Source organism: Hibiscus syriacus, unplaced genomic scaffold (assembly GCF_006381635.1).
Source record: "Hibiscus syriacus cultivar Baekdansim isolate YM2019G1 unplaced genomic scaffold, ASM638163v2 tig00111013_pilon, whole genome shotgun sequence".
NCBI classification, from domain to species: Eukaryota; Viridiplantae; Streptophyta; class Magnoliopsida; order Malvales; family Malvaceae; genus Hibiscus; species Hibiscus syriacus.
In genome coordinates this window covers 258,885-280,880 of record NW_024062953.1, presented here as the reverse complement: position 1 = coordinate 280,880, position 21,996 = coordinate 258,885, and the positions used below count along the sequence as shown (strand labels likewise).

The 21,996-nt window shown below is 37.0% G+C and overlaps 3 protein-coding genes across 5 annotated transcripts; 2 read left to right on the top strand and 1 right to left on the bottom strand.

The window, feature by feature from the left end:
* Positions 1-245: 245 nt before the first annotated feature.
* Positions 246-1,858, top strand: LOC120149959 (exocyst complex component EXO70I-like). The gene is made up of 3 exons (XM_039162674.1): positions 246-619; positions 707-1,673; positions 1,817-1,858. The coding sequence occupies exons 1-3, from the start codon at positions 246-248 to the stop codon at positions 1,856-1,858; spliced, it is 1,383 nt and encodes a 460-aa protein (XP_039018605.1).
* An 8,503-nt stretch (positions 1,859-10,361) lies between these two features.
* LOC120150023 (cell wall protein DAN4-like) lies at positions 10,362-12,203 on the bottom strand. 2 transcript variants are annotated; one of them, XM_039162722.1, is made up of 2 exons: positions 10,962-12,203; positions 10,362-10,823 (listed from the first exon to the last, which is right to left on the bottom strand). In XM_039162722.1, the coding sequence occupies exons 1-2, from the start codon at positions 12,121-12,123 to the stop codon at positions 10,492-10,494; spliced, it is 1,494 nt and encodes a 497-aa protein (XP_039018653.1). In that variant the 5' UTR covers positions 12,124-12,203; the 3' UTR covers positions 10,362-10,491. The 2 variants fall into 2 exon arrangements, with proteins under 2 accessions (XP_039018653.1, XP_039018652.1); XM_039162721.1 differs by having other exon boundaries at positions 10,362-10,835; positions 10,920-12,201.
* A 3,932-nt stretch (positions 12,204-16,135) lies between these two features.
* Positions 16,136-19,997, top strand: LOC120150022 (probable E3 ubiquitin-protein ligase RHG1A). 2 transcript variants are annotated; one of them, XM_039162720.1, is made up of 6 exons: positions 16,136-16,326; positions 17,611-18,822; positions 19,079-19,129; positions 19,199-19,297; positions 19,407-19,571; positions 19,662-19,997. In XM_039162720.1, exons 2-6 carry the CDS (start codon positions 17,635-17,637, stop codon positions 19,815-19,817), a joined length of 1,659 nt encoding a protein of 552 aa, XP_039018651.1. In that variant the 5' UTR covers positions 16,136-16,326; positions 17,611-17,634; the 3' UTR covers positions 19,818-19,997. The 2 variants fall into 2 exon arrangements, with proteins under 2 accessions (XP_039018651.1, XP_039018649.1); XM_039162718.1 differs by lacking the exon at positions 16,136-16,326 and having other exon boundaries at positions 17,493-18,822.
* The last annotated feature ends 1,999 nt before the right edge of the window (positions 19,998-21,996 follow it).

Genomic DNA, 21,996 nt, shown 5'->3' with positions numbered 1-21,996 from the left:
TGTCTGTCCGAAAACTATCTAGTTTGTTGTGGATTCCCTTTTTTTGGGTATAATTTGGTGAAGAATTAAAAAAAACGAGGGATTGTTGTTACGTGAGTTCGGGTTAATTTCTTTTCAATTGTTTTTTCGATGAATCCGAGGGAGGGTAATTGATTAGATCAATATTAAAAAGTAAGCAAGGCAAACCATTTTGGTAAAAATTTGTAGTCCCAATTATATCATCAATAATTTGATTGGGGATTAGCATGGACCTGCCTACAGCTGGTAATGATTGCAAGAACAATGATCACATCAATAATTTGATAGCTGCAAAAAAATCATTAAAGCTTAGTTTAGAGAAATCGAAAGTCCTCGGATTGGCTCTTGAAAAGGCTGGAAAAATATTAGATGAGATCAACCGAAGACTGCCTTCCTTAGAAGCTGTTGTCCGCCCAATCCGTGCCGACAAAGATGCCCTTGCTGCTGTTGGGGGTCACATTAACCGAGCAGTTGGCCCGGCTGCGGCAGTGCTTAAGGTTTTTGATGCCGTTCATGGACTTGAAAAGTCTCTGCTTTCAGATCCTAGGAATGATATTCCTGGGTATTTATCTGTGTTAAAACGCCTCGAAGAGGCATTGAGGTTTCTGGGCGATAATTGTGAATTGGCAATCCAATAGTTGGAAGATATAGTTGAGTATTTGGATGATAACATATTTGCTGATGGAAGGTACCTGTCCAATCTGAAGAAATCGCTCAAAGGGCTAAGGGAGTTGCAAAATGATGGGCAAAGAATATATCTTGATAGTGGGCTTTTAGATTCTGCATTACATAAACTGGAAAGTGAGTTTAGACGACTTTTGATGGAGCGTAGTGTTCCCCTTCCGATGTCATCTCTGTCACTAGGTGAACAGGCATGCATTGCGCCATCCCCTTTACCTGCGACTGTTATTCACAAGTTGCTAGCAATTCTTGGTAGGATGATTGCTAATAGTAGACTTGAGAAGTGCATTACGATCTATGTTGAAGTTCGCAGTTCAAATGTCAGAGCTAGTTTGCAGGCACTTGATATGAATTATCTTGATATCTCGGTCTCGGATTTCAATGATGTGCAGAGCATAGAGGGGTATATTGGACAATGGGGAAAGCATTTGGAGTTTGCCATAAAGCATTTGTTCGAGGCTGAGTTTAAACTTTGCAATGATGTTTTTGAAAGGATTGGTACAGATGTTTGGATGGGATGCTTCTCGAAAATAGTTGCTCAAACTGGTATTCTTGCATTTCTTCAGTTTGGGAAGACTGTTACAGAAAGTAAGAAAGATCCTATAAAGCTTCTGAGGTTGTTGGATATATTTGCATCACTGAACAAATTGAGATTAGATTTCAACCGGCTCTTTGGGGGAGAAGCATGTGTTGAGATACAAAATCTGACAAGAGATCTCATTAAGAGAGTGATCGACGGTGCAGCTGAAATTTTCTGGGAACTATTTGTTCAGGTGGAATTACAGAGGCAGAGTCCACCTCCTCAGGATGGGAGCGTTCAAAAAGTGGTGAGTTTTATAACTGATTACTGCAATAAACTTCTTGGCGATGATTATAAGCCAATTCTGACTCAAGTTCTGGTCATTCACCGAAGTTGGAAGCATGAAAGATTCCAAGAAAGGATTCTTGTTAACAAGGTTTTGAAAGTAATCAAGGTGACAACTGTTGTTTGCGGTGTCAAAATAAATTCTTTTTTTTTCAATTAATAAATAAGGAAATACGTAGTATAGAGAAATAATGATCGAATCCAAAGAGACTTAGAAAATCACAAATTTATGTTTAAATGATTTTTAACCAGGCGAAAAATAGTAAAACGGGGAGTTTGCAATATAAGATTTAAATAGTAAAAACGAGTAAATAAATTAAAGCAATTAAAGTAAAAATAGGATGATGAAGATTGTGAATAAATATGGTGAAAATTGCCTCAAGCTTCGCTTTAATTCAATTTCCTTTAGATCATCGAATAAGATTTTCTCTTCGAGATTCACGTCGGTTACTTTGTCTACAATAACTATCCCCGTGACTCTATCTTGTATACCGAATACCCAAGGCAATCTTTGATTCCAGCTTCGGGAATTGATTCTATCAACATCAATTGTCGTAGATCAATTATCGTTTAAGTTCGTGGCGACCGACTCAGATTGTTGCTTCAATAACCGTCAATTCCGATCTCAATTCCCTCTTGGCGAAGCTATCTCCCCAAGTGTGTTCCCAGGAAGTTGAATTGCTTTCTATAAGACGAACCTTCCTCCCACACGTTTAATTGCAACCTCTTGACCAAAGTCAATCTTTGATTTTGAAAACTGTTTTGATTTTGAAAAATAAACGCATAGATTGAGAGAGATATTCTAAATATATTAAGGGATCGTTTCAATTCTCCCATTGGAATTGAATCATCGCGACAGCTCTCGGCTTATGAAAAGTTTAGCTAAACATGACAAAAGTCATACTTAGCATATTAAAAATAAAGCTTGAAAATAAAAGAAAAATGGAAAAACTTGAAAAGTAAAAAGGAAAAAACTTTAATAAAACTAGAGAGAAAAGAAGAATGTAATTTGAGTGATGAGTTTAGGTTTACCCCAAGTGGGTATTTATAGCCTCTCAAAGCCTAAAGGATAAGCAAATAAAATAATAAAATAATACAAAAGATAATTGTTTTTAAATTTAAATTCAAACTTAAACTAGTCAACTCTACTCGTTAATCTTCTAGAAGGCGTGCGGATGAAGTCTTCTAGAAACCGTCGCTGACTGGACCTTCTAGAAACTGCCACGTCAGACCGCGTCGTGCCTAGAGTCGTGCCCATGTCTCCAGTCGTGACCAAATAATAAAAAAATGCAGAATTCGCCTATTTTGTCACAAATTCTGGAAATCAATGACCTGTACAAAAATAAGTATAACACGACAAATTCAGTAGCAATAATTCCACAAAATTGAAGAAATAACAAGCAAAGATTAACTATTTTGGACACTCATCAAATTCTCCCTCACTTATCTCATGCTTGTCCTCAAGTATAATTAATTAAACTAGTCAAAAATTTCATTTACCGTTCTTTGTCAAGTTTTGCATTCAAGCAAGCAATGTAGAGACCACAATAACTATTCAAGTCAAGAAATTAATTAGTTGAACATCACCAATTGGAGCAAGTCAAGTTCAATTGTAATATCTATTCATTCATTAATCTCAATGCTCATAACTCAACACTTTACCGAGATTTACTCAAATCACTCAATGTGTTTGGGGTAAAGAAACTCTCAATGTCAGAATTGACACGGTATTACCATAAGCATGCAAGTAAATCAAATCTCCACTACTAATAAGAACAAAATGCATAAATCAAATGGTCTTTTATTGGTTGTAACAGGGTTTAGGTATAGGTGGGGAAAAAGCCAAAAATATGGCTAAAAATTCAAGGCAAGGAACTAATAAATAATAATCTCAACTCCATCAAAACATTAAGCACAACAATATAAAAAGACGACATATCAAACAATAAATTTCTTGTCGAAATGCATTTTTTCTTTTTCACACTTTTGTTGTTTTGTTTTCCATTTTTTTCTTTCATGTCTTTTTTTCTCTTTTTCTTTCGAACAGCTATTTTTTTCTTTCTCGAACTGCTGTTTTTTTTCTTCTTTCTTTCATTCAACATGTTTTTTCGATGGAGAATACAACGGTAAAATTATTCACTTGCTCTGAAAAAGGTAGAAAAGAGGGATAAAATAAAAAGGCTCGGGTTTATGAATATGGTGAAAACAAATAAACGAGAATAAACTCAAAAGTGGTTAGCTAAGGGGAAAATGCATAGGTAGACTTTTTAGTGGGGAAACAAAATGGTTAATCCTAAGGTGTCCAAATCATCTTTAAGCATCATGTTCATGTGTAATCTCGACAGTATTTAACATGCAAGTTCTAGAATACCAATGCCAAATTCGACACACTCAATCCAACAAAATGAGAGCGAAAATGATATGCTCGTTAAGGCTCAAATCTCACCAAATTGTTTCATGCATTGAGCTAATCACATTTCAACCAACGAAGTCGTGGAATATCACAAAAAACACCAACTTATCACAATTCATGCTATTCCCTATCAAGAATATCCTAACTTAAATAATCATGTGTTCCCAAACAAATATAACAATCCAAACAATATTCAACAAGACAAAGACAATCAATGAAGTTTCCGACAAATCCAACCAACACATACTAGCATCGAAACATAAAGATAATCAAAGGAAAATTCAATCCTACACTCTACTCCCCCTCACTTAAAGCGTTTTGACTCAAAACGAAAATTAAAGTGCAAGAGAAAAATTAGAGTACTCCCCGGATTACATGTCGATTTTGCGTGTGTACCGTCGTGGAGTAGAGAAGAGCGGGTGGCGTGGAAACTCGTTAGCAAAGGCGTAGGGGTTCAGTGATGTCGTCGACGATGAGGAGAAAAAGGGATGATAATTTTATGTTTGTTTGGGGATGGCTATCGAGTTGATGGGTTTAAGTTTGGTTTCTATTATGGGGTGTCTGAATTGGAAGTAAATGGGGTTTTTGTTTTTTTTTTGTGGATAAAGGGGAGTTTAAAAATTAAAAGGTGATAGAGATAGAGATAGTGAGGCCCATGGTAAAAGGAAATTGAAAGAGAAGAGAGAATTGGGGAATGGTGGGTGGCAGAAAGATAACAAAAAGGGAAAAGAATTTTTCATATGGGTTTTGCTAACATGCGCTGACCTTCAAATGGTTGTGCTAACGTGCACCGTTTAATGAAACGGTGCGCACAGGTCTTTCCTTGTTCCACTATTCTGCGTTTTTTACCACTACTCCTGTGGTTCCAAAATTAGCACTATTCGACTGAAATTTCTGTAATTCTTCGTCGTTTAAGTTTGAATAAAATTATTCGGTTCCTGCAAAAATAAAAATAAAAATTAAATTAAACATGCTTGAATGAATAAAAATAAAATGAAACAAAAAGTAAAGATAAAAATAAATATATAACGGAATTGAAAACAATAGGTTGCCTCCCATGAAACACTTTTGTTTAACGTCGTTAGCTCGACGACCTGATTCATACTACAGGTTTCGTGACAGACACTTCCACTTCATTCGCTTTTTCCAACTAAGAAATTCTTTATGAGAAATTCGAAAATTCTCATAAAGATTTCTTCAGATTTTTCCCAAATTAAAATTCTTGTCGAAAAGAATGTCCGTCAAAACATATTTTTTACCAAAAATTGATTTCTTCAAACGATTCATCGATGGTTTTGACATAATTTTTGGTGTCTGCAAAAGAGAAGGTGAATCTTTAGTGTTTAAAGGAGTTAATGTCAAATTCGAATCAACAAATAAAATATTTTTCAACTCCCTTATCTCGTCTTTTTTATCATTTGATTCCTTGCATAAATAATCAACAAAGTTAGATTCATCATCAACAGGTTTAATAATGCCAAAAAAATTAATACTATACACGTTATCCGGATATCTCATTGCTTTATAAACATCAAACTTTATGATCTCACCGTCGAACTCTATAGTAAGAATACCGCTTCGAACGTCAATTTTTGCATTTGTCGTGCTTAGAAAGGGAACCGAGGAGGATTTCAGAACCAATGTTGCTACGATCATTTTCCATATCAATCACATAAAAATCAGCAGGAAAAATTAAGTTTTCTACCTCTACTAGAACATTTTCTATGAGTCCTTCAACATAAATAATTGATTTGTCGGCTAGTTGAAGTGTAACTCTCGTCTCCTTCAAAGGCTTGGTGGAAATTAAATTATAGACGGAGAGAGGCATTACATTGATAGAGGCACCTAGATCGCACATAGCTCGCTTGATTTTAATCTCACCAATTTTACAAGGTATTGAAAACATACCTTGGTCTATATACTTCGGTAGAAGCGGTCGTTGGAAAACTGTTGAGACGTTCACGCCTAAATCCACTTTCTCGACCCCGGTAAGCTTCCTTTTAGTCGTACAGAGATCCTTCAAAAACCGGCAATACCTTGGAACTTTCCGGATAACCTCAAGGAGAGGTATATTAACTTCCACCTTCTGAAGTACGTCTAATATTTCATTTTCCTTGGCTTTTTTTATCCTTTTTGACTAACCTCGATTAAAAAGGTGGTGGCACGTCATAGGGAGATGGCGTCGGATCGTCCATTTATTCTTCATCATTCTCTTTCTGGGATCCTGCATCATCAGTATTCTTCTCTTTTTTGACTGCTTGGTCTGATGGAATAGGTGGCACCACTACTGTACCACTCCGAATAGTGATGGCATTGACTTCTCCCTCGGGTTTACTTCAGTTTGAGACGAAAGCTTACATTGTGATTCCATGCGACTTACGGTTTGAGCTAGTTGGCTCATATGCTTGTCTAACTCTTGTAAGTGGGCTTCGGTGCGATTCTGAAATTTTTCCTAGGAAAGTGCTAATCTCTCGACAATCGATTCTAGTGATGTCTTATGCGGCTATTGTTGTTGTGGAGGTGGTCTCGATTGATAGCTTTGATTTGGTCTTAGGCTCTGAGCATAGCTGAAATTCGGATGATCCCTCCATCCTGGGTTGTATGTATTGCCGTAGGGATTATAAGCTCTTTGGGGAGGTCCCAGAAAATTCCCGACTGCATTGACTTGAGTTGTTGCGTCATCTTGAATTAGTGGACAATCGTCTGTCGGATGATCAGACAATGCACATATTCCACATACTCGGTTTTGCCCTATCTTTCCTGAAACAAGAGTGTTTACGACTTCAGTTAGCTTATCGATTTTATTTTCTAAGGAATATGAACTTATCTCATGAACCCTTCGAGAAGGTTCATTATTTGTGCGAAATTATTGGGAATTTGCAGCCATTGTCGATATTAAGTCCCTAGCCTCAATAGGAGTCATATTCACCAAGGCTCTACCGTTGGCTGCATCGATCATCTTCATTTCCAAGGGAGATAATCCTTCATAAAAGTATTGAAGGAGTGTTTGTTCAGTTAACCCATGTTGTGGGCAACTAGAACATAACTTCTTAAAACACTCCCATTAGTCGTAGAGTGACTCTTCATCAAGCTGCTTGATTCCAAGTATTTTCCTTTGTAATTCACTTACTTTTGCCGTAGAGAAAAGCCTGTCAAGAAAACAATGAGTCATATGAGCCTATGTAGTAATAGAATTAGGAGGAATATAAAATAACCAATCCTTAGCCAAATCGGCTAAGGAAAAAGGAAAAGCTCTAAGTTTTATTTGGTCCTCGGTTACTCCCTGTGGCGTCATGCTGGAGCAGACCATGTGGAATTCCTTGAGATGTTTGTGTGGATCCTCGTTTGGCAATCCGCGGAATGTAGGGAGGAGATGAATAAGGCCAGTTTTCAACTGGTATGGAGTTTCGCCTTGGGGAAAATCAATACTCAAAGACACTTGTTCAATGGGTGCCGCGGCTAACTCCCGAATAGTAAGTTCGGCCATCGGATTTGTATTACCTGAATTTGATTCTTCTTCTGGATTTGTTTGTTGTCTCTTTCTTTCCCGAAGTGTCTGTGCGTGGAGTCTCCTAGCTTTAGCTTCGATCTCCGGGTCGTACTCCACTAATGTGCCCGGATTAGTCCTGATCATAAATCAAAAGCAAACAAAAATTAGTAATTTTGGCGAAGTCCCCAACAACGGCGCCAATTTGACAACTGTCGTTTCGGTGTCAAAATAAATTCCTTTTTCTCAATTAATAAATAAGGAAATACGTAGTATAGAGAAATAAGGGTCGAATCCTCAGGGACTTAGAAAATCATAAATTTATGTTTGAATGGTTTTTAACCAGGCGAAAAATAGTAAAATAGGGGGTTTGCAATATAAGATTTAAATAGTAAAAACGAGTAAATAAATTAAAGCAATTAAAGTAAAAATAGGATGATGAAGATTGTGAATAAATATGGTAAAAATCGCCTCAAGCTTCGCTTTGATTCAATTTCCTTTAGATCATCGAATAAGATTTTCTCTTCGAGATTCACGTCGGTTACTTTGTCTACAAGGGCTATCCCCGTGACTCTATCTTGTATATCGAATACCCAAGGCAATCTTTGATTCCAGCTTCGGGAATTGATTCTATCAACATCAATTGTCGTAGATCAATTACCGTTTAAGTTCGTGGCGACCGACTCAGATTGTTGCTTCAATAACCGTCAATTCCGATCTTAATTCCCTCTTGGCGAAGCTCTCTCGCCAAGTGTGTTCCCAGGAAGTCGAATTGCTTTCTATAAGCCGAATCTTCCTCCCACACGTTTAATCGCAACAACCTCTTGACCAAAGTCAATATTTGATTTTGGAAACTGTTTTGATTTTGAAAAATAAGCGCAGAGATTGAGAGAGATATTCCAAAGATATTAATGGACCGTTTCAATTCTCCCGTTGGAATTGAATCATCGCGACAACTTTCGGTTTATGAAAAGTTTAGCTAAGCATGACAAAAGTCATACTTAGCATATTAAAAATAAAGTTTGAAAATAAAAGAAAAATGGAAAAACTTGAAAAGTAAAAAGAGAAAACTTTAATAAAAATAGAGAGAAAAAAAGAATGTAATTTGAGTGATGAGTTTAGGCTTACCCTAAGTGGATATTTATAGCCTCTCAAAGCTTAAAGGATAAGCAAATAAAATAATAAAATAATACAAAAGATAATTATTTTTAAATTTAAATTTAAACTTAAACTAGTCTCCTAATGCAACTTTACTCGACAATCTTTCAGAAGACGTACGGATGAAGTCTTCTAGAAACCGCCACTGACTGGACCTTCTAGAAACTGCCACGTCAGACCGCGTCGTGACCAGAGTCGTGCCAATGTCTCCAACCGTGACCAAATAATAAAAAAATGAAGAATTCACCCGTATTGTCACAAATTCTAGAAATCAATGACCTGTACAAAAATAAATATAACACGACCAATTCAGTAACAATAATTCCACAAAATCGGAGAAATAACACGACCAATTTGGAAACATGTGTGAAGGCATATGATGATGCTATCTTGTCCTGTCTGTTTGGCATGAACAACCACTGGCATCTATACAAACAGTTAAAGGGGACAAGACTAGGAGAGCTCATGGGGGATTCTTGGTTGAAAGAACATGAACAATACAAGGAGTACTACTACACTGTCTTCTTAAGAGAGTTGGGGGAAACTCCCAGGTCATTTGAGTGGGGAAGGTTTAATTCTGTTCTCAGGTGGTCGTGCCACTGCTCGTGATCTTGTAAAGAAAAGGCTGAAGACTTTCAATGAAGCTTTCGATGAGATGTACAGGAAGCAGTCTGGTTGGGTCATCTCAGAAAGAGATTTGAGGGAGAAGACATGCCAACTAATAGTGCAGACAGTGCTGCCTGTCTATAGAAGCTATATGCAAAATTATGGGCCATTGGTAGAGCAAGTTCCAGCAAGTATATAAAGTACACAGTGCCAGGGTTGGAGCAGATGCTCCTCTCTCTTTTCCTAACAAGGCGGGAAAGGTATGGCAGTTTTAAAGTTAGGCTAACCAGCGACAAATTTGGTAACGCGATGGATCTTCGTCGGACTGCATCTGCAGTTGGGTGATTGTTCTACATTTCTCTCCATCTTTCAGTTGTATGTATTGTCATTCTGCTGTTTGTGGACTATTCCCTGTTATATTTCATCCTTTGCTCTTGCACAGCAGTTTACCTATATACCGCGAGGATAAAATTTTATGCGTTGCTCATTTGATGAGGATTGGAAATCAAATGGAGGGTCCTGAACCTAAAAAATGGAGGACTGTGTTGGGTTGGTAGATAATAACAGTTTTGAGGTAATAGCCATAGCCTTTCCTTTTACTTCCATATGCACTCATTGATTCAGTTACTAGCTAGGTGACATTAAAACTTATAATTTGCTAGTTTTCATGCTCAGTTTTTTATATGAAGTGACAATAGTGTTGTAGCAAGTGATTATAAATTATTTAGCCAGCAATTTTTCCAAGAATCTGTCAAACACTATTGGGAATAAAGTCTTAGCTGGTTTCTCTAGTTCAATTTATTTCTGCAAATTTGTTCCAGCTTCTCCTTTGTCTTTTGATAACAACCTCCTTTTATCTGTCCTTTTTTTTACTTGGGCAATTGTGGAGATTTCTGCCATTACTAGTGATTTTGTTCCCTCCATCATCCTGGATGTGTAACTTTCTGTAACTGGCTTTTGAATCATAATGTATACGTACATATAAATTTATATATAATGTAGAGTACATGCTTTAATTTGCATTTTGTTTGTTTTTCAAAATTTAGTCACCAAGCTCCATTTTTATATAATTCACATTAAATTGTAAAGGACAGGGAGAATTGGAGGAAGATTAGAAGAGAAAGAAGACAACAAATAAAAAAAATTGTATAGCACGGGAACAAAAACTCAATCCAGACATTGGATGTTGTTGACGAGAAATATGTAGTGAGACATGGTTGAATTATTTGCCGGAGAATTAATGATTTGGTATTGAAGTTTGTTTTATCTGTGAGATTCAAATGCCCCAACCAGTGCTCTCACCCTGCCGTTGTTTTTGCCATGGGATTCAAATGCCCCGACCAGTGCTCTCACGCTGCCCTTCCTCTCTGTAACTAGCTTACTGGCCATCATCTTTACCACAACACTGTTGGGTGTTGTTGGTTTGTTCTTGTCATTGGCTGTTTCTGTTTGTACTTGGCTTTTAGCAACCAAATCTACACCCTCTTGAACTTTTTCCTCCTTCCCGTTTGCTGCTTCTGCTTGTACTTGACTTTCAGTGACCATATTTGCTTCCTCTTCAATTGTTTTCTGCTTCCCCTGCGCTGCTTCTGCTTGTAAACAACTTTCATGAGCTATATTTGTTTCCTCTTCAACTGTTTTCTGCTTCCCCTCCACTGCTTCTTCTTGTACACAACTTTCGGGAGCCATATTTGTTTCCTCTTCAACTATTTTCTGCTTCCCCTCCGTTGCTTCTGCTTGTACTTGACTTTCAGGAACGGTATTTGCTTCCTGTTCAACTGTTTCCTTTTCCCCATCCTCTGCTTCTGCTTCTACTTGGCTTTGGGCAACCAAATTGGCTTCCTCTTCAACTGATTCAAGCCCTTGCTCTTTTCCTTCATCATTGTTTTCTTCTTCACTTTCTTTCGTAACAGCCACCTCCTCAGTTGTACTACCTTCTACTCCCTTGTCTTCGGTTTTTGTTTTAGTCTCCTCATGTGTACCATCGATCTCCTCTTTGTTGTCATTGTCCTTGGCTTCCTCATGTTGAACATCGGAGTTTGAGCCATCAAGTTCTTGTTCATGAGCCTTATCTTCCATTTCTTCAGTCTGAGGCACTTGATGTTGATGCTTTTGGTCGTGCGTAACAGTGGAAACATTATCAAGAGTATCTTTTTCTTCTTCAACATGAGCTTGTTGCTGATTTTCTTCTTTGGCTTTGGGTGTTTTTATATCATGTATATCACTCTTCTCATCTTTCACAACCTGCCCAACTTGATGATCCAAATTTTCTTTGTTTTCATGCTTGGTTTCAAGATTTTTGGCTTGTTTTATACCACGAGTAAGTGGAGGTTTGTTTGAAGCCGAGGAAGTAGTAGTTCCCCTCTTACTGGTGGGGCGAGGGGAAGGGGGAGCCTTCGTGCTCCTAGCCGTCATTGTGGTAGTCATAGTCCTAGTCCTAGTCCTAGTCCTAGACGAAGAAGATGAGGTGGGTGGCTTTGCTGCAATTGGTGGCTTGGTTGGCCTGAGTGAAGTAGTGGATTTTGAGGGAAAAGAAGCAGACCTAGGGATGGTTGGTGGTTTTTGTGGAGGAGAAACAAAGGGCTTTTTTCGGATGGGATCTGCCGATGCAGGCCTGACAACGGATCTTGTGAGAGGGTTAGGCCTTTGGGGTTGGGAGGCGTGTGTTGCAGTTTTTTTAACATTCTTGGTAGCAGCATCAACGGTTGAGGTCTTTGTAGACTTGTTTGCTAGAGTGGAACCCATAGAATGTCTTCTTATCCCTTGCCCATGGGTAATGGAAGCATTTGGTTTTGAAGGGCAAGTGGGCTTCTTGTCTTTCCCCAAACTGCCGTCTCTTGTTCTGTTTGCCAATGCCATTAGTCGCAGGTTCTCTCTGCCCCTCCCCTGATCCATTCTCAAATTGGTCGCCCAGTAAATTCACCTTGATGATGTGGGGACAGAAGGGAGGAGAGATGAGGAAGGATAAGAGGCAGCAGCAAAAGAGGCTTCTTCATTGTGATTGGAAAAATATATCACCACAACTCGTGGTTGTCTGGACGTACATATGGAACAAGATGAGACCACCTTTGAAATTGTATTAGTTCATCAAAACCAGGCGAGATATATGGGGACTGCCTTCTTGACCTTTTCAACCTTATAACAAACAATTCCAAAACAGCCTTCTTTGGATCGGTTATGAATTCCAATGTTGGAATGAGAATATATCCACTCGGGGTCAGAACCCCTCTCCATCCCAAAACATGTCCCTTGCTTTCCAATCATATTGAAATAACATAATTAATTAATTAGCTGACCCTTATTCCCATATGTAATGGGATAAGGGGATGTAAGATAGTAGGCTGCCCCCAACGCCAGGTTAAGAACAACTTCCGTGGGAGACCTCCATATATGAAATGCCTTCCGTGGAACTCGATCCCACGACCTCAAGGTTAAGAACCTTGTGGTCTACCAACTAAACTGGATGGTCATCTTATCATATTGAAATAACATGTTTACATAAATCCCTACTTATTACTACAAAAGTTATTCATCATTGCTGTACAATTTTATTATTATTATTATTATATACTCTTTTACATCAAACTGTTTGGTACAAGGGGCTTAAGCCAAGCAAGTGCTCCCCATCAAGCAACGTATATCTATGGACCAAATATATCTCATCTCATAAGTTTACATGCATGCTTTAACTTTTCTTTATTTGTAATTAAATCTTTGTATACATGCACGGTTTCTGCTTTCTATGCGTAAAATTACAACCTTTTCTCCTCTTGTACGCTAATTCCTACAAGGGTTTTGCTTCATGAGATGGCACGCCTTATTTCAACATCAACTACTTTATTCTATATTTACTATGGATCTAACACACTTGATACGTTTACTGGCTGAAACTAACCCGTAAATGAGCTCCTTCATGGATGGATTGAGAGATATCGGAACGACCATATCTTTTAATTTTTTTAAATTATTATATAATTGATATATTTTTTATTGATGATTTGATTTTATCTTTTAAATGTATAATATAACTTATTAAAAATTCATACATCTAACGTAAAATTATGATCCGACTCTAATCCCCTCTCCTCTTATCACTAATATAATTAATGAATGTCCACGTATCATCAAATTGCTGCCCTTACCCTTTACTTTTTATATATTGTAATGAAAGAAGAAGCGAATATGTTTCTTTATGTTTCCAGGTGATTCATGGAAAAGCCACTGTATCCATTTTATAATTCAAAGCTCATCTTAATCACGCTATATAATAATGTAGCTTACAAACTAGAACAACTTTACCTAAACACATTATTGTTATTATGATTATTATAATATTAGCTACATTGATCATCACTTGTGGAATTGAAAGGGACTTGGACCTCAACTTTTTGGGGATTGTATTTGAATTATAGATTTGTATAGGAGTCAAAATATAATTTTACCACTATATTAACTTTAAACTTCACAATTTTTAAAAGGATTAAATTAAAATTTTGTCATTTTAAAATGTAGCTGTATCATTATTTAAGATATAGTTTTTACTTTTTCTATACCATAAGATCATTTCGATTAATTAAGAAACAATACTATTAATAATCTATGAGATGAATGTGTTTGAGATCATATTTGAAAGTTAAAGAATTTCATAAACTAATTCAAGAACTATAATAAAGATTAAAAAATGTATAGAAATAATGGGTAAAGTGCACAAATAGTTTCTCGACTATAAGATATTGCTTTGTTGAGTCACTCGATTATTAAAAGTTATAAAACGGTCTTCTAACTATAGGGAGTTGCTTTGTTGAATCCCTTGACTATTAAAAGTTATAAAATGGTTACATGACTATTCATTATACTCCAAACTCATCATTTTTCGTTAAAAAAATTGACAGCACTCTGAGCTGGATGTTAACTTGCTGACTGAAATATGATAAAAACAACTTTCATATCTCAATCAACATGTTAACGTCCAGTTCAAATGACCGTTAATTTCTAACGAAAAAAGATGAGTTTGGAACATAATAAATAGTCAGATGACCATTTTATAACTTTAAATAATCGAAGAATTCAACGAAATAATATCCTATAATCGGATGACCATTTATGTACTTTACCTAGAGATAATCTATAAGACCAATAATCTCAATTTTATCGTCGCTGAATTCATTTGCTTAATTAATGTAATCCGTGGCCACCGTGGGACATACTTCTCCACTAATGTCTTTGTGTAATACAAAGATAATCATAATATCACCGAAAAACGAACATATAATTAATTGAATTTTTCAAGGAAAAACCATCTGTCTAGCAATACTATTTATATGTTTGAAATTTAACTTTTTGGGGAGATCCATTAAGATATGTGGTTCGTCAATTGTCACGCTTGGGGCTTAGCTGCCCTTCCACATTTTAATGATTAATGCCGCTTCCTTCTCTTCTCTCTATATATTTAGAAATTTGGGGAATATTAACTTTTCTTTTCCATCATCATTCTACCTTATTTGTATACTTTTGGTCATAATTAATGTATTTAATTTATTAATCAATTAATTTAAATTTAATATTATAAAAATAATTCTATTAAATTTATTGTTTCTATTTGTAATATTAAAATTCAAACATTAATGGGGAAAAATCGTAAACCGTACCTAAAAAAAATTAGGCATAAGATTCCATGGCATTGAATATGGCATTAATTGGGTGGTGACATAGTAATTTCTCCTCTACAATAAGAATTACATTTGTCAGTGCAGATTGAACTGAGTATTTCTTCATTAAATTCAATTACTTTCACACCAGCCAACGTGGATCTTTCGCTGGAATTCATTCCATCATTTGTTTGTTGACTAGTCGCATTAGCCTACTAATCAACTCAACTCAATTCATTCCAAAAACATTTAATTATAAATATTTAATTTATTTAATTCAAAATCATATGTATTTGAATTTAAAGTGACCTAAGCTCAACAATTTGAATTCAAAATAACAGAAATAAAGACTATTTGCAATGTAAAATAATTAGAATATAAAATAATATGGATTCCGTCGATGTTCAACACAAGAGCTAGTAGTTGATTGTGATTTATCCCTCCAATATTAAGATGAGAATATAAATTGAAACGTAAAGCTTGAGCATAATGAGCTTTTAGAGTGCAAAGATGGATGCTTTTAAGGATAACTCTAAAATTATAAGTTGATTGATGAGATTTTTTCTTGGATGATATATTATTGTCATAATAAATGTATAGTGATGTAATTTAAAGAATAAAAATCTATAAAACTTTAAAAAGCAAGCAAGTAAGGAGAAGGACGTAGGAGCCACGGGCATTCAGATCACCTTTCTAATTCTATTTAAAATCTACGTTTTTAAATGCACCTTAATAAATGCATTATACGTTGCTTGTTATATCAGATTTTGTTGCAAGTTAAAGAAGAATTATTCATACATAAATGTTACACAATTGACTAATTCTAATTTTAAATCGATTCCGTGTTATGAAAGGGAAATGAAAATAAAATTCTTTCACAGAAAGCAAGTATTTCAAATCAAGTCTGGATCTTTTTGGTCAAAATGAAAATGTTAATGGTTCAAGTGTTTAAAAAATTAGTGTTGAAGTGGAATTTAAACAAATATAAAGGATTAAATTTGACATAAAAGAAAATAAGAGGCAAGGGGCACTGTTCCGTTGCCATCCACAAAAAATAGTTGTGTTCATAATAAATTATGGAGAAAAACAAGGGGTCCCAATATGCTGTTAAGAGGGGACGGCAATCGGCCGCACAACGCGAACACTCTTTCTTCTTCTCGTTTTGGTAGGCATTATTTTGTTTCTTTATATGTTCTCTGCTTTCCTTTCAAAGCCTATCTAATTCAAATGATATATAGAATTACAAAGTATTAGGTGGTTTGGCTCAGCCTTTGCCATTGGCTCTTTCTTCTCCGTACACGTCTTTGCTTCATGTTTTTCTCTCTGTTGTGCTGCCTTTATATAAACTTGAAACTTGAAACACCACCTTCATCTTCATCTAACAGTTCAAAATTATCTCTTCCTGTATTTAGAGAATCAGATACCAGAAGACGGTGAAGGAAGCGAAAAGGTATGGTATTGTATTTTAAAAAGAAAATCTATGGCAAGTACGGGTCTTTGTTTTCTGTTTTACAAAAAAGGTCTTTGTTTTCTGTTTTACAAAAAAGGTCTTTCTTTTAATCGGATTTTTTTTCATAATCAGACGTATTATATATGTTTTATATGAAAGATTGATTGGTTCTGTCGATGTCTTGATTCATTCTTCTTTTGGGAGAAGAACATGGTATCCGTGGTTTGGAAGGGAAAGAGGATGGACAAATACTTGAAGAAATTTTCAATTTGGATATGAAGGACGATCAGCTTTTTTCCACCATTAAATCACGGACCAAGTCTCTTATTTTTAGGAAAAAAATTAAATGATTGTGTGGAGAATAATTCAAGCAAAACATCAACCAAAGAGAGAAACCCACTTTTGTTCCTTTTCTTTTGCTCTTTTCATCTCCTTTCACCTTTTCTGATTTATTTATTTACTTTTTAGAAAAAGAAAATTGAGAAAACTCCCAAAGCCTCTCTTTGAACTTGTTTGATCATTGTATAACAAAGGTTCCTTCCTTTTTCTGTGTGTTCTCAAGTATCTTTCCATCTATTCTTTTCTTATTGGTTCAATTCAGTTTTCAGGTGCTCTTTTGTCGTCTGTTATGCGATACTAGCATAATTTGTTTGTCTCAAGGAAAATTGAAATATCCTTTCTTAGTGAATAAATAAGCAGATAGCAATATAGAAATGAGTTTCTAATTTGGGTTTAGGACTAGGTTCTGCAATTTTTCCTTGTTAGTTGGAGGGTTGTGCGTAGGTTATACAGCAATACCAATTATATTAGGTTGAAAATAGATTTCAAAACATTAACTTTATGGTCCCAAATCCGAATAGCCTTCAACTATTGCTGCTTGTCACTGTCTTTTGGGGATTTCTTGAACCTAATGGGCAACTGCCTTGCTGATTGATTGGTCATGGTAAGGCCAAGTGGTATTTTGGGGTTGGGTTATATATGACCATTTGTGCTCTTCTATTAGTTTCGGGGTTTTATATATGTTAGTGTTGAGTTTGAAAGTTACTATGTCTTGGAAGATCAGCAAAATAGTTTGTTGTTGTTTTATGCTTGTGTAGAAGAAGGTCTTTAGATGCAATGTTTTTAATAATTATGTCAAATGAATTATGGCAGGTTCCTGCTGTATGCATGATGTCAATGCTTGCTGTTATGGTGTTTTTTTAACCCCTCATGCGCTGAAGTTACTGTAATGGTGGAGGATTCTGTCTTTACCATATGTTATATTTATTTTTGATGTTTTTCCAGATATAAAGGATACTTGTTAGCTAGATGGATGGATATGCCAGTAAAAGAGCTGCTGATGGGCTTGTTGTACCTGGAAAGGGATCCGGTATCATCTTGAAGGGTCATGTTAATAACAAAGAACGAAGTGGTCAATTTTGCAACCGAATCAGATGCAGTGGCAGGCTGAATTCCGTGAAAGGTACTCCCAGTCCCAGTGGCTGCTCAGGAAAAGCAAAATCTTCGAGGCCTTCTTACCGCGCTTCATCAAATGGCAAGGAAATAGTTGGAAGTTCCTCTAGGGTATACTCTGCAGTTGTCAACTCTAGAAAATCCTCTACAAATCCTCAGAACAAGCTATCATCTATGCTAGAAACAGATTCGTCTGAAACTAGTAGTGTTCAGGATGAGCCAGAAGTATCGGAGCTCATATCCCCACCAGGAAAGATTCAAAGAGGGTTGCATCCCAAATCTCAAGAAGCCGATTCTAGGGAAGTTAGAGTGATGGAAGTTGGGAGCTCTAGTGCAGCATCAAACACAAGACCAAGGAGAAACCTTATTCAGCGTGCTGGGTTGGGAAACCAGGATACTCTTGCTGGTCCATCGGTTACTTTGGCCTCTCGAAGTGCTTCCCAGGCAACTCGTGCTAACACAAGCAGGTACGGCTTCAGAAACATAAGATGCAGCTCTATTTCTGATGTTCTTCCTTCTGGTTATTCATCTTCTGATTCAAGCTTCAGCCGAAGGAAAGATACTGTAAAAAAAAGAACCACTGATGGAGAAAGTAGTTCTTCAACCGGGGGAAAGATATTGAGTAGGTCAGCTTTGGCGGAACCGAACAACAGGTCTAGTCATGGAGTTCCTATTTCTGATTCAAGGCGAGCCAGAAATTGCCCCCCTAATAGTGATAGTAGTGTTGCTTCTTCAGTTAGGAGGAGACCAAGCAGTGGTTATGTTAGAGGGAGACTCCTTAACCAAGAAAAGGGGAGTAGTTTAACTTTGAACGAGTCCCCTGTAGTCATGCAGCTAGTGCCTCAAGCTGATGTAACTGTCAATTTGAGTGCTCCTGTTTCCTCAGAAACTAGCTCGACTTCTGCTATTTCTTACAGTCGACCAGGGAGAATAAGTGAGAGTTTACACAGTATCATGCCGTCTATTCCTTCTGACGTTGGAATCAACCGCCCTTCGGTGAACCGGGATAGCTACCGGCGATACAATATGGATGGCATTGCGGAGGTATATTAACAGTATGGTTCAACCTATATTTTCCTATGCATGGATGTATAACTTTACTGTCATTCATTTATCATCCTATAAACTCGGGGAAGGAACATAGTGTGGTTGCAAATATCTTTTACCAATTAATATATTAAATTATCTGGTGTTCGAAGTTCTCTCCAGGGAGAGGCAATAGTGATTCATTAGTAGGTTTTCTATAGTATTCCTGTGTTACTAAAGCTTCGTATGTTATGGTGGTTTTATGTTTACACAGGTGTTGTTAACACTTGAGAGGATTGAACAAGATGAAGAGTTGACATATGAGGTAACTAATTTTGAAGTGTTTGACTTGGCCTGATTGTTCTTTATTGTTGATTCTGTTTCTGTCGTGCAGCAATTGCTTGTTCTAGAGACCAGCTTGTTCCTCAATGGACTGAACTTTTACGACCAACATAGAGACATGAGATTGGACATAGATAACATGTCATATGAGGTTTGTTTTTGTTTCACTATGGTGGTGTGAAGTTTGCTTCTTATTTTCCTCAATATATGCTTGTTGTTAAAGGTAAGGTACGAGTTGGTTTGTGTTGGTATCATGATAGGAATTACTTGCTCTAGAAGAGAGGATGGGTAACGTTAGCACTGCGCTATCTGAAGAAGCAATATCGAAATGCCTTAAAAAAGGCGTCTATGAGGCAACATCTTTGGAGGATGCAAAAGTCAGCTGTGAGGTTGAAAAGGATGATGTGAAATGCAGTATATGTCAGGTACTCTTCTGAACAACTTTCAGTTGGTTTATGGCATTTAGTTTCCTTAGGCCATCTCTGGATGTGAGTGCAATGGATTTGATTATGCAGGAAGAGTATTTTGTTGGAGATGAAGTAGGGAGGTTACAGTGTGAGCATAGGTATCACGTCGGGTGCATACAGCAGTGGTTGCAGGTGAAGAATTGGTGCCCCATTTGCAAAGCATCGGTAGAAGCCATGCAGTCTTATTGTTCGCCTCGTAGCTGAGTTGGAATTTGAATTCGATGGCTTCTCTTCTTCAACTATTTTTATATTTATGATCATATGTAAATATCAAACCCAAACAAATAAAGCAGGTGCTAAGTGAATCTGCATTGAAACACCCAATTCAGTGGTAATAGAAGAAACGTGGATCAAAATACACAATACATTGGCTGTTATATTTAGGGAATGAACAAGCAAATATGTTCGTTGACACTGCATGCAATAAGTTTCATTTCTTTTTCTTACCAAGCTTATGTCTGTAAACTAATATTCTAATATCTAGAGAAGCACGGAGTCGACTGAAAGCTCTACCAAGTGAACCTACTGCACAAGAACAGGGAAGGCTTCTTGGTACAGATTTTTTCTCATCAACTATTGAGAAACTTTCATCTCCTTTAGTAAACAAGCAATCATGCCCATCTACAGCTGCCTTTTAACTGTTCCAGATAGTCAGACATGAGAATGCAGATTGGATGATTTAATCTACAGAATACTTCCAGAAATTTGCAAGCATTCTGTGTAAAAATCACAGAAACATGGTTTTACAGGGACCAAAACATTCCCAGTTAGACCCCAACGTCAATTAGTAACCGCTTGACATTCTTAAGCAATGCATAAGCAACTCATAAGTCGTAACTAATGCAGCAGACTTACCACGTTACTACTATTATTATATAATACATAACAAATAAGAGTTGAAGAACTATGAAAATACCAACCGATCGTTTAAATTATAATTAATTACAATCAAAAAGTTATAAACTTCACAAGAACATATATAATATGAGCTTAACAAATAGTCTTCAGGGGTCATCCGGCAGAAATATCTAAATATGAACAACAATGGACAATTTAATAGATGTCGATTTTGTATTAATATTGGAAGTCGATAAATTCTCAGATATTTACATACACAAGAATGCTGCTGCTCTTAAATGAGAAATTTTACCTTTCACCAATCTACAAAACAGTATCACTGCAAAACTTTCTACTTTTCATTTTGGCTGTAAAATTACAAGAAAAGCTTGCGATCTGTTGAAATGGCTGTAAACAATCAAAGTAATTGCTAATCGTACAACAGAGCAACCAGTTGGAAGCACTTTCTTTTCCAGAACCTAGTTCAGTTGCTCAATAATAATTTATCAGTCCCTGCTCTGTAGCAGGGTTAGAGGCATCCTGCTGACACCCAAACCATAATTTCACCTTGCAAAGGGCATAGCTTTATCCAACTCGGCCATCTGGTTCATATCAGTAATCGAGAACTGGGAGCTTAAGTGGCCAACATCGAACCGGCCATAGTTTCATGATAAACAATTTGAAATCAAGAATAGATACTGACCGCTGCTGCCTCTGTTGGTCCGAAACATTTGTGGGTCCAGAGGTACTCTGCATATGCAAGTGACTGCTTAGCCACATACCCTTAACAAGCTTGCCTTGAGTCTGCTGCTTGTGGGCGGAGTGCGTTCTTAGTTCAGGTGTTGACCTTGATCCAACCAGATCAACACGACCTAATCAATTTCTTCAAATACACGTTCAACATGTTATTCAACACGCTAGCACATTCTGCAGAAACCCCTCCAAGGCCCTACAATTTGCACCATACGATTTTTCAGTGTCTCACTATCATACAAACTGCCACCGTCATAGCAGCTAATGAAGCCACTACTGTTTACCACAGTGGGAGCTTTGCGGGTCCCACCAATACTAGCCGGGCAAAATGGGATCCCAAGTGGTGCAAGCAAAGGACTTGTATAGAGAGTAATGTGGTTAGTTTGTTTCTACCTCCTCATCTTCAACAATGGCTCCTCCGCTCTGATCTTTACTAGTTACCCTTGGTTCTGTTGAATATACCAAACCATCTCTTTCAGTTTCAGGCTGCTCCGCAACTGTTAGAAGTTGCTGCACTGGTATCTGATGGTCACATCACATGGAGACAAATCCCCATTTTCCATCCCCAATTTAATGACAACGTCTTCCTTTCCAACCGGTTGATGCAAAACAACAATCTTTCCATTTGCCCCCAGCGGCCTAGGCCTATCCCGTATTCCAAACCTAACCTTTCATGGGGACGACACTAGCAAAACACCATTTGACCATATGTCTGTAATTGGATGCGATCCAGCCCGCTGATGTCCATCTTCTCTAGCAGGACAACTTTTCACAGTTTGAACCAAAGATTTCA

Bases quoted from the DNA above. Each gene is read 5' to 3' on its own strand.
- LOC120149959 (XM_039162674.1), top strand. From the start codon at position 246: ATGGACCTGCCTACAGCTGGTAATGATTGCAAGAACAATGATCACATC. The intron at 620-706 runs GTTTCTGGGCGA...TGCTGATGGAAG, and splicing joins CGCCTCGAAGAGGCATTGAG to GTACCTGTCCAATCTGAAGA. The intron at 1,674-1,816 runs GTGACAACTGTT...ATTTTTAACCAG, and splicing joins AGGTTTTGAAAGTAATCAAG to GCGAAAAATAGTAAAACGGG.
- LOC120150023 (XM_039162721.1), bottom strand. From the start codon at position 12,123: ATGGATCAGGGGAGGGGCAGAGAGAACCTGCGACTAATGGCATTGGCA. The intron at 10,836-10,919 runs ATATGGCTCCCG...ATATAGCTCATG, and splicing joins AATAGTTGAAGAGGAAACAA to AAAGTTGTTTACAAGCAGAA.
- LOC120150022 (XM_039162720.1), top strand. From the start codon at position 17,635: ATGGATGGATATGCCAGTAAAAGAGCTGCTGATGGGCTTGTTGTACCT. The intron at 19,130-19,198 runs GTAACTAATTTT...TCTGTCGTGCAG, and splicing joins ATGAAGAGTTGACATATGAG to CAATTGCTTGTTCTAGAGAC. The intron at 19,298-19,406 runs GTTTGTTTTTGT...GTATCATGATAG, and splicing joins TAGATAACATGTCATATGAG to GAATTACTTGCTCTAGAAGA.